We start from the raw sequence: 11,955 nt of genomic DNA, 5'->3' as shown, positions 1-11,955 counted from the left end.
TGGTCCTACTGTTAGCAACGTTGGGAGTCCCACTGTGGATAGGCAGCTATAGGCACTTGTAACACCATGTTATTTAGATCTGTTCCCCTCACCAACGGGCTGCTCAGCACCTTCTTCCTCACACAACCCTTTCTTTCTACCCTTCCACTTCCATAATTCACACGCTCTTCAAAGTCACGCCCTCACAAACTCACCCAAGCTCCCTTTGGCTTTAGAAGCCCCTCTTGAGGGCCGTAGCTTCCCAGGCCCGAACAACCTTCCCTTCAACGCACAGTGGCCAGACGTTCCAAACTCATCCCTTTCCAGGATGGAATACGCTGCTTCCGGACACTGGTGCCCAGGAAAACTTCCTGTTACTCATCCCCGTTACTCTTTTTCTGATGGATTTATCTCATTGACGTTCCTCTACCAAGCGGAAACTAGACACCAGCTGCTGGCTCTCTTTATAAATGGATGCAATCAGGCTAAGCCACTGGGTGTGCGTCAGGAGATTCCCCCACCAAAAAGCAAAGGCATGATTCGGATTCGAAGGCAGCTTGCTGCGGCCACAGTGCAGACTACTGACCACTATACGATCACAGCCAGCCGCTGGGTGACACAGCAGCTGAGTGGGAACTGCTCCCTTCTGCGCTCTCGGGGCGGCCGCTGACCTCACCTATGGCCACAACTATTTCTCAAGTCTCCCCATTACTGTCACAGTTAAAATCGTAACAAAAGGAAAAAAAGACAGGAGGCCAGCCTGCTGCCTGTCCGCTTTTCTCTCTTCCTCGCCCCTTGACCAGTTGCCACTACGTTAGGTTGGGCGATTGTCCTCATGCCCTTGGCCAGAGTATTCCCCTTTGCGACTCTGAAGTGTGCCCTGACATGCAGGTCTTGAAGCTGGGCCCAGTGGTGGAAGGCGATGTGGAGGCTTTCACTAGGGCTGTGGTGGCCTTGCAGGCTAATTATCTCTCTGGAGATGAAAATCCACACTGCGGGGGTGTGTGAAGGGAAGTCGCCATTGAAGGAGATGAGGAATGTGCTGGATGGGCAATGCATCTTTCTCCCCATTCAAAAGGACTCTCCCCATCGGGGAATCGAACCCCGGTCTCCCACGTGACTGGTGGGGATACTCACCACTATACTAACGAGCAAAGGGGCAGGGCTGTGCACTGCATGGCTCTGTGGGACATGAGCTATGGCCAGTTGACAGCACACCAGGGGCCCTAGCAGGCAACAACACTGCTTGCTCTCTTCTCCTTCCTAAAGGCTTTGGTTGGCTGCAGCAAGAGGCCTGGGAAACACCCTCTGCCTCCTTACATCCGGTTGCCCAACACCTGCCTGGGACCTTTCCCTCACCGACAGTTGTGATGGTGTTTGAGGATGAGAAGAGGGCATTTGAATGGGAAAGAAAATGGATGGTAAGCCAACAGAGTTTTTTCAGGAAGAAGCAATTAACATAAAAGCTTTGGCTGTGGTCAGCAGTAGTAGCTGGAGGCTTGTGATGATATGAGTTATGATCCATGACACATTCAGATGCTACCACAGCTTTGGAGAAGAAGTGACTCTTTTATAGACAAGTAGGGAATTGATTTCATGGCATCTACAAGTCTGTCAGGTGGAAGCAAGGGGCTCTGAGAGGAGGCTGTGGAGCCAGAGTTAATGTAAAGGGGTTACCTGTGTCTTTTTATGGCCCAAGTCCCCCCTCTCTACTATAAGCAGAGAGGAGCTGCCATGCTCTGGCTGAGGTAAGCAGCGCTCATCCTCCTTGCTGGTTAGTGTGGTGAGAGCTCCCCCTTCTGTTTCAATCTATTTAACTGCTGCTACAGGCTGAGACACTGCCTCCCCCCACACATACCACCTGGGAAGTGCTGTGGTGTGCTCCCCATGAATGCAAGTCTGACCTGAAGGGCAGGTTTCAACCAAGCCATCTCTAACAAATGAATGGAAAAAAGAGGGAATGCAAGATTTTATTTTGTGATTGCTTTTCAACAACAGTAAACATAACTTTTGAAAACCAGCTACCAACCATTTCTGTTATTGTTTCTCTCTAAGCCACTGTCTGGGAAAAAGGGCAGGAATGGTCTTTCTCCGTCCATTTCTTATTTCTCTGCTCCATGTGCTCCCTCCTCTTGTTTCAGTCTGCAATGTGCAAGAGAGACACCGCCACTCCTCCCAGGCATCTGATGTTGATGGCATGAATGGAAAACTAAAGGGAAGGACAAGCCAGGAAAACCCAACTTGCTGTGGTAATTTCCTGTTTGGGCAGTGCTCAACAAATGTTGCTGAGAAGCTACTACACCTGTCCTTTCCCTAAACCTGGATTCTGGCTGTGGGGGAGGGAACAGCTTTCCAGACAATGTTAAACTTAAAAACCTGGCTTTCAACTAGAGGATTCTTGCTCTTCCATACAGTGACCCTCGCATTCCTATTCAGATGCATCCCAAATACTTTGTAAAAAACAGTGCAAGGATCTTTGGGCCCCCTAGCATCGGAAGACCAGTTGCAACAGTCCAGAGGCAAGGAATAAGGGAGATGGCTCAGGGCACTACCCCCTCTACCTGCAAAAAAGACAATTGCAGGGACTCTCATGTGGAATGGGATCAATGTGTGCAGGTTGAGAACTTTTATTCTGGAGCAAACCTCAGCACCCAACATGGGATAATGGTGGAACCACTCTAGCAGGAATCCTGAAGGTGGTGCCAGCCTCCCAGTGGGGACTGATCACTAACCAGACAGGGTTTTACTTAGAAGATGGATCCTTAAGGGGCGACTCCCATGTGATTGTCAAATGCAACAGAGATGCTTCACAGACACTGCACTACAGGTGGCTCACAACAGCATTAGCTTCAGCAGCACTTTGGACAGAACAGAGACAGTATCCGGGGCATTAGCTGGCGGAGACAATGCAGCGTGAAGAAGCCAGGCAGGCTAAAGCAGCTAATTTGAGAGAGAAGTAGCCACTTAATTAGGCATATACTCTAGGCTCCCTCATTTATTTCCCAACCCCCAACAAAGGCAATTTTGGGCTAACTGACCCTTCTGGTTGAGAAGAGCTAGTTGCAATTGCTAGCAGTGCCCATCAACTCTGCTTCTAGCTCAGGCTGAGTGGGGGAGATGCTTGACAATGCCACAAGACATGCCTGCCCTTTTAACAAGGGCTAACAATAATACCTAGTCCTTGCATAACGGTGGTTGTTTTCAAAGTGCTTTACAAGCGTCCAGTTAGCTTCATGTCACCCCTGTGAGGAAGGAAAAATGAGTAGCAGCACAGGTTAACAGATGGAAAAACTGAGGCAGACAGAGAAGTTAAATGAATCACTCGTCCTAGGGAGGAGTCAGTGACGGGGCCATGATCAGATATCCCTGGCTCCCAGTCCTGTGCTCACTCCTCAAGCTGTCTCTGTCAGATAGACAAGCATCGTCCCATCAAGACACTGTTCCCAGCACAGGTAGCGAGGAGCTAGGTATCATTAATCCCTTTTCTGCACAATTAGGATTTTTTTCACCACACGATGCCCCTGGCCAGTTCTTAGCATGAGGGTCTTGGCATCTGCAACAAGTGGAGATGTACTGAATACATTCTTACTCTCATTCAATCTGAGCTGGATGATGGCATGGAGCAACAGATTAAATATCACCCCTCGCCGAACTGCTGTGCCTTGCTTAGCAATGTCATTTACCAAGGATGTGTGTCTTGCAAAAGGATACACCATGTCCTGTGCGCTTAGATGGGTCCTGGTCCTGGCTGGGAGGCTCTCCAGCAAGGTCTGAATGGTCCCTTCTTGGGCTGGCTCCATCTCACAACTCCCACTCTGAAGCTGAATACCAAAGGAAAGGGATGATTTCCAGACCAAAGGGCAACTAACTGGTTTGTTCCTTCACATCTCCATCCCTTACTTCCCCCACTCCCTCATCCATGGCAAAGATAGATGCTCTTCTTATTACAAAGGGTGAGATTCAATAGGCAGAGGGACTCATAGCAACATAAACAATACAATCTGGGCACTGCTTGAAATGTTTTGCTTTCCCGTTCCACAGTTCCTCCCTGACTGTACCAGATACAAACAGCCAAGCTGATCATCTGCAGGATCCTCCCCATCCCATTACCTTCTACCTCACAGAACCCGACGCGTTTCCGAAGTCTCATAGCAAAAACAGAAGAGATTGTTTGCAGGATCCCCTTCTCATAACCTCTTCCCACATTCCCCCATTTCTCTTTTCCTCCTGGGCCTTGCCAGCACTCTTACCTGAAGCAGAAAGAGGCGTAGAGCCTGAGATGTGGCACCAGGAAGCTCTGCTAACTTGGCTTTTGCTGCCTCTTGGAGTATCTGGCTAATTTCACTTTGAGAAATAATACCGCTGCTCTGATATCTCACAAACTTGACAAAGAGGAAAAAGGGACATTTAATAACAGAAGTCATACGGATTCCAGCAGTGACTCATCTACAGCTACACAAGGAAACTGCACTTAACCAAAGGGGAGATTTCAAATCAATTTAGTTAAACCAATGCAAAAGGCTGTGCAACCACTCTACTTATGGTTTAAATCAGGCTTAATTCAGTTTAGCATTAGTTAATTAAGAATCAGTTGAAGCCAAACCAAAATAAGCCATTCCTAAATGGAAATAAGAGTATCCACACAGGAGTTTGCACTGGTTTAACTAAACCTGTTGAAACATCTGTGCAGGCAAGAGCTCAGCTAGGGAAGGGCAGCGTCTTAGATCATTAGCTGCCATCATCTTTCTTTCAACAATATCTTCACATATATTTGACATGTGAGATCAGTGCTTCAACAATGCAGTAAAGCAAAGAAAACCACATATTCCCTGTTCCTCTTTTGTCTCCCCGCCCCCACGTATGATGGGAATGTTACACAGAGGAAGAACAGGTCAAAATGTATAGGTGACTTCCCTTCTGCACTTCAAGAATATTAGTTTGTTGTCCAATTATGGGCCAAGAATACAGGTACAGACTGAAAGCAATGGAAGTGTGTGAGTTGGGAGGTAAACCTATGATGATGTACTGTCCAATAACTATGTACTATGATGTACTGTCCAATAACTTACACACCTGCATTGCACTAATACACAATCGATTCACAGAACTGTCTATTCCTCCCCTGCTCACCAAAGTCATCAGCCTGAGAATTTCTGGACGAAGGAAGGAGTTCTCGCCACCATCCAGTAGTGTGAAGAGCAGGAATCGATTCCAGGGCTGTGAGATGACATGGAGCGCTGGAGGAGCAAGAGAAACTCATCACAGGTGGTTTTAAAAACTGCAGTGGCAGGGTGCTCTTAGCTAAGAGCACTCCTTCATACCAAATCCAAATCCTTCTGTTCTTCCGCGAGACACCAAGTCGCTGGAGACAAAAGTGGTATTTGTTTTATATCCCTTCATCGGGGAGGGTTTATCAGCTAGGAGGCCAAAGGCTTAGCATCTTCAACCACTACTTTCTGGTTTGGGGCCTCACCCCATGACTTGAGCTCATAGCTAATTCAGACACTACAGTGAAGTACTGGGTGTGGGGGCTGCAGTATCAGATGAGCCAATCATCTGAGATAGTAAACCCAGTTGCCTTCTCCCCATTTCTGGCATTTGTACAAGTGATAATTAAACTGATCTCCTGGGGCACTTTTCAGACAGAGTAGCGGGCTATCCCTAGCCCAGAACGACAAGGGATGCACAGAATTAATCTGTCTTGCATAATTTTGTACTTTCTCGCATAAAAAACATTTTGCCTAAGAAGTGCTGCAGTTCTGCCTTTTGCCCACCAGAGGCTGCTGTGGCACCAGAAGAGACAGCTGTGGCCATGCCAACTGTACTAGCACCACAGCGGCCTCTGGTGGGCACAAGGCAGAACTGCAGCACTTAGGCAAAATGTATTTTATGGGGGGGAAATACAAAATCCTATGCCCAATTCTGCAGAATTCCCCCAGGGGTAGAGTTCATCACAGGACCCTGCCCGCAGAACTAGGTTTGGACAGAGCAAGGCACACAGGGCTGTTGGGGGGGGGGGTCACAGACTGGGGTTCAGAATGGCTAGTGGGCAGGACAGAATGGAGCATGGGCTCAGGAGTGTGGGGCTGCAGAGACCCATGGGGATGAGGGGTGTGGGGACAGGGGCAGACGTGCCTGACTGAATGGGAGAGGCTTGGCGTCAGCCAGGGTCTGCATGGAGGAGGCTTCCCAACACCCTAACAATTCCCACCCCCCAAAAGAAAAACCTTTCATCCACACTCAACAGCCTCCAGGTTCACTCCTAGGCTCCTTCCCTCTTCCTCAGTTCCTCCATTACCCCTGACTTCCCCAAGCCTTTGCACTGCTTCTGACAGGTGCAGGAAATACAGTTCTGTATTGTAATTTAAATGAATTACACAACGTTCTGTATTAATATGCCCTGTAAGGAACTGATTTGTCAAAAAAAAAAAAAAATTACCAGAATCTTTTTTTTTTTTTGGGTCTGCATTGTTGCAGACACACCTGCGGACAGATATTTTGAAATAAATTACCAAAATAATTGTAACTGGCGTGATTATATTGTGTTATTTTGACAAACAAAATATGCAGATTTTTGCAGAATTTTCAAATAGTGTGTGCAGAATTTTTTTTTTTTTTGGTGCAGAATTCCCCCAGGAGTAGACCCTGTCCACACAAAAGTTTATAATGGTTTAATAAAACTAGTTTAGTTAAATTGACTAAAACCCCTGTGGACACTCCCATTTCAGTTTTGCTTAAGCATCTTCCTAATCTATTTAAGCTAAATAAGCCTGGTTCAGACCAAAAGGAGCATCCACATAGCTAACGTTTTAGCTAAATCAGTTTAAAATCATACCTTAAATCAAACTGGTGCAACTGGGTGTGTAAACAAGCTCAGGGCCTCAGAAAAGCTGTACCCCTTTGGTTGTCTTCCCACCATTTGTAGGTCATTCACCTTCTTACGTTGTAAGCTCTTACACAGGTAGGGAGCATATCTTCCTGTGTATTTCTATAGCACCCGGCACAATGGGACCCCAATCCTAACCTGGGGCTCTGGGCACTACAGCCATAAAAACAGATCCATACTGTTTTCCCCTTTCTTAGAATTCCAAACGAGAATACTCCAAACTCCACAGTTTGTGATACTAGACTGTTGTTAAAATGCTGAAATAGCATGTGATCTGTTTAATATTGAATCAGTGGAACCTCCTACTAATCTGCTCTCTCTTTCTGTTCTACTGGGACTTTTATCAGAGACACACTTGGACTACTGAGTAGCATTCATCTGTAACATCACATTTTCATTTACGAGTTTCCTCCCTGCCAACAATGGCCCTTTTGTTTAGTGCTCATTCATTCTTTGGTGTTCTCTCTCTGGGTATGTTTACACAGCCCACAGAAGCAGAACTAAATCACAGAACTAAAAACTAATGGTAGCTTAATTAATTAATTGCATTTATAATGGGAAAGCAGAATTAAGTCCAGACCAGTAATATATATATACTTGGTGCTTTAATAGGGCAAATTTCACAAAGCACTTATGAGCCAAACCAACTGGGAGGAAGAATTTAAAATGAAAAATGTGAATGATAATTGGGAATCATTTAAGAACACCTTACTATAGATCCCCAAAAAGCCACAATCGAGGAAGAAGCCAGTACTGATTAAAAATGAACCTGGTTTAGAGGGGAAGTTGAAAGCAGCTATAAAAAATAATAATATATATATATATATATATAACAAATGGAAAAAGGGGGAACTTGATAGCAATGAATATAAGTCAGAAGTTAGGAACTGCAGAAAATTGATAAGGGAAACAAAGGGACACAAGGAGAAATTTGTAGCCACCAGAGAGAAGGTCAATAAGAAGGAGTTTTTTTAACTATATTAGGAACAAAAAGAATCCTGACAGTGGTATTAAGTACATCAGAAGCATGAAGCCTGCTAAATAACCAGTGGGGCCCCTGGACGATTGAGATTCAAAAGGAACACTTAAAGACAATAAAGTCATCGCAGAGAAACTAAATGAATTCTTTGCTTCAGTCTTCATGGCTGAGGAGGCTAGGGAGATTCCCAAACCTGAGCCGTCTTTCGTAGGTGACAAATCTGAGGAACTGTCACAGATTGAAGTGTCACTAGAGGAGGTTTTGGAATTGAGAAACTTAACAGTAACAAGACACCAGGACCAGATGGCATTCACCCAAGAGTTCTGAAAGAACTCAAATGTGAAATTGTGGAACTATTAACTATGGTTTGTAATCTGTCCTTTAAATCAGCTACTGTACCCAATGACTGGAAGACAGCCAATGTAACACCAGTATTTAAAAAGGGCTCTAGAGGTGATCCCGGCAATTACAGACCAGTAAGTCTAACGTCAGTACCGGGCAAATTAGTTGAAACAATAGTAAAGAATAAAATTGTCAGACACATAGAAGAACATAAATTGTTGGGCAAAAGTCAACATGGTTTCTGTAAAGGGAGATCATGTCTTACTTATCTATTAGAGTTCTCCGAAGGGGTCAAACAAACATGTGGACAAGGGGGATCAAGTGGACATTGTGTACTTAGATTTCCAGAAAGCCTTTGACAAGGTCCCTCACCAAAGGCTCTTACGTAAATTAAGTTGTCATGGGATAAGAGGGAAGATCCTTTCATGGCTTGAGAACTGGTTAAAAGACAGGGAACAAAGGGTAGGAATAAATGGTAAATTTTCAGAATGGAGAGGGGTAACTAGTGGTGTTCCCCAAGGGTCAGTCTCAGGACCAATCCTATTCAACTTATTCATAAATTATCTGGAAGAAGGTGTAAACAGTGAGGTGGCAAAGTTTGCAAACGATACTAAACTGCTCAAGATAGTTAAGACCAAAGCAGACTATGAAGAACTTCAAAAAGATCTCACAAAACTAAGTGATTGGGCCACAAAATGGCAAATGAAATTTAATGCGGATAAATGTAAAGTAATGCACACTGGAAAAAATAACCCCAACTATACATACAATATGATGGGGGCTAATTTAGCTACAACTAATCAGGAGAAAGATCTTGGAGTCATCGTGGATAGTTCTCTGAAGATGTCCACGCAGTGTGCAGCGGCAGTCAAAAAAGCAAACGGGATGTTAGGAATCATTAAAAAAGGATAGAGAATTAGACGGAGAGTATCTTATTGCCCTTATATAAATCCATGGTACACCCACATCTTGAATACTGCGTACAGATGTGGTCCCCTCATCTCAAAAAAGATATACTGGCATTGGAAAAGGTTCAGAAAAGGGTAACTAAAAGAATTAGGAGTTTGGAATGGGTCCCATATGAGGGGAGATTAAAGAGGCTAGGACTTTTCAGCTTGGAAAAGAGGAGACTCAGGGGAATATGATAGAGGCATATAAAATCATGAGTGGTGTGGAGAAAGTGAATAAGGAGAACTTATTTACTTGTTCCCATAATATAAGAACTAGGGGCCACCAAATAAAATTAATGGGCAGCAGGTTTAAAACAAATCAAAGGAAGTTCTTCTTCACCCAGCGCAGAGTCAACCTGTGGAACTCCTTGCCTGAGGAGGTTGTGAAGGCTAGGACTATAACAGGGTTTAAAAGAGAACTGGATAAATCCATGGAGGTTAAGTCCATTCATGGCTATTAGCCAGGATGGGTAAGGAATGGTGTCCCTAGCCTCTGTTTGTCAGAGGGTGGAGATGGTTGGCAGGAGAGAGATCACTTGATCATTACCTGTTAGGTTCACTCCTCTGGGGCACCTGGCATTGGCCACTGTCGGCAGATGGGATACTGGGCTGGTTGGACCTTTGGCTAACCCAGTATGGCCATTCTTATGTTCTTATTGGTCTATTACTAGATAAAACTGGTGGAATTATCAATAATAATGAAGAAAAGGTGAGGTCTTCAATAAATATATCTGTTCTGTATTTGGGGCAAAAAACAGATGAAATAGTCTCATTAGATAATAACAATCCATTCCACTAGTATCTCAGGAGCATGTTAAACAGAAACTACTAAAGTTGGACATTTTTAAAACACCAGCTTCAGATAACCAGCATCCAAAAGTTTTAAAAGAGCTGGCTGAGAAGTTCGCTGGACCATTAATATTGATTTTCAGTAAGTCTTGGAGTATGGGGAAGTTCCAGAAGACTAGAAGGGTAAACAGAATCACCAGTCTAATCGTATGCCAGTAAGCCACATTGATCTCAGGCAAGATAATGGAACAGCTGATATGGGACTTGATTAATAAAGGATTAAGGGAGGGTAATGTAATTAATGCAAATCAACCTTTTTCTTTTTCTGATGAGGTTCTAAGTTTGGTTGATAAAGATCATAGCATTGACATATTATTCTTAGACTTCTTAAAGGCATTTGATTTGGTACCACACAGCATTTTGATTAAAAAACTAGAACAATATAAAATGAATATAACAAGCATTAAATAGATTATAAATGGGCTGTGTGATGGTCTACGCCCCTAGTGTAGGGCAGCATGGCCTAGCAGCCACATTCTATAGCGCAGCCCTTAGGTGCAGGGCAGTGTGGCCTAGCGGCCAGAGTCTATGGAGGTGGGGTGCCCACCAAGGGGTGTGACGGCCCCGGTAGGGAGTCCCGGGCCCACCAGACTCCACTGGGCCCCAACCCAGGGCCCTAACAGTGGTGTAGCAACTTGTCACTGACTTAGCAGGGGGGTCCTACCGAAACATGCTGAGATTTCCCGGGTGGGAGGTACCACTCCGTCACCCTTCCTGGGTCACTTCCTGTGGTTAGCTGGGCCTGTCACCTCCGGCAGCTCCTCCAGTCGCCGGGGTTCAGGAGATCCCAAGGAGGCTCTGATTCCCAGCGTAGTCAGGTGCCGTGACTGGCCCTCCGCAGGAGCTTCCCAGACAGGTCCTTCCCCTGCAGCCTCCAGCCCAGAATGAGCTAGGCTTCCTCCCTTTATACTGCTAGAGCATTTGGAGCATGCCTAGTCCTGCCAGGGAGGTGGGACTTCCTCTGTCAATAATATGGGCCTAACCCTGTCTGGGCTAGTGCGGGGTAAGCAGACCCCGTCACAGGCTGACAGGTCTCAAAATGTAACTGTAAATGGGGAATCATCATCAAGTAGATGTGTTTCCAGCAGGGTTCTGTAGGGATGGTTTCTTGGCCCTAGGCTATTTAATATTTTTATCAATGACCTGGAAGAAAATATAAACTCATCACTGATAAAGTTTGCAGATGACATAAAAACTGGGGGAGTGATAAATAATGAAGAGGACAGGTCACTGATTCAGAGTGATCTGGATTGCTTGGTAAACTGGATGCAAGCAAACCATTTTAATATGGCTAAATGTAAATGTATACATCTAGGAACAAAAAATGTAGGCTACATCGACATGATGCGGGTCTCTATTCTGAGAAGCAGTGACTCTGAAAAAGATTTGGGGGTTGTGGTGGTTAATCACCTGAATGTCAGTTCCCAGTACTGTGGCCAAAAGGGCCAATGTGATTCTTGGATGCTTAAACAGGTGAATCTTGAGTTGGAGTAGAGAGGTTATTTTTTTTCTATTTGGCACTGCTGCAACTGCTGCTGGAATACTATGTCCAGTTCTGGTGCCCACGATTCAAGAAGGATGTTGATAAATTGGAGAAAGTGCAGAGAAAAGACAAGAGAATGATTAAAGGATTAGAAGACATACCTTATGGTGACAGACTCAAGAAGTTCAATCTGTTTAGCTTAACAAAGAGAAGATTAAGGGGTGACGTGATCATAGTCTGCAACTATCTACATGGGGGAACAAATAGTTAATAATGGGCTCTTCAATCTAGCAGAGAAATGTGTAATATGATCCAATGGCTAGAAGCTGAAGCTAGACAAATTCAGACTGGAAATTAGGTGTAAATTTTTAACAGTGAGGGTAATTAACCATTGGAACAATTTAGCAAGGGTCATGGTCAATTCTCCATCATTGATAATTTGTAAATCAAGATTGGTATTTTTCAAAAATATCTGCTCTAAGAACAT

The 11,955-nt window shown here is 44.8% G+C and overlaps 1 protein-coding gene across 1 annotated transcript in view; it reads right to left on the bottom strand.

The window, feature by feature from the left end:
- Positions 1–1,941: 1,941 nt before the first annotated feature.
- The window catches only part of MEI1 (meiotic double-stranded break formation protein 1), a 66,374-nt gene continuing 56,360 nt past the window's right edge, over positions 1,942–11,955 (bottom strand). The window contains exons 28-30 of the mRNA XM_084648261.1: positions 5,110–5,216; positions 4,230–4,361; positions 1,942–3,800 (exon numbers count right to left, since the gene is read on the bottom strand). Coding sequence (XP_084504387.1) covers positions 3,453–3,800; positions 4,230–4,361; positions 5,110–5,216 — 587 coding nt within the window. The 3' untranslated portion in view covers positions 1,942–3,452. The remainder of the gene's footprint in view (positions 3,801–4,229; positions 4,362–5,109; positions 5,217–11,955) is intronic.

Source organism: Lepidochelys olivacea (assembly GCF_965140295.1).
Source record: "Lepidochelys olivacea isolate rLepOli2 genome assembly, chromosome: 1".
Classification (NCBI taxonomy): Eukaryota; Metazoa; Chordata; order Testudines; family Cheloniidae; genus Lepidochelys; species Lepidochelys olivacea.
The sequence above is the reverse complement of the archived record's forward strand: the minus strand, read 5'-3'. Positions and strand labels throughout refer to the sequence as shown.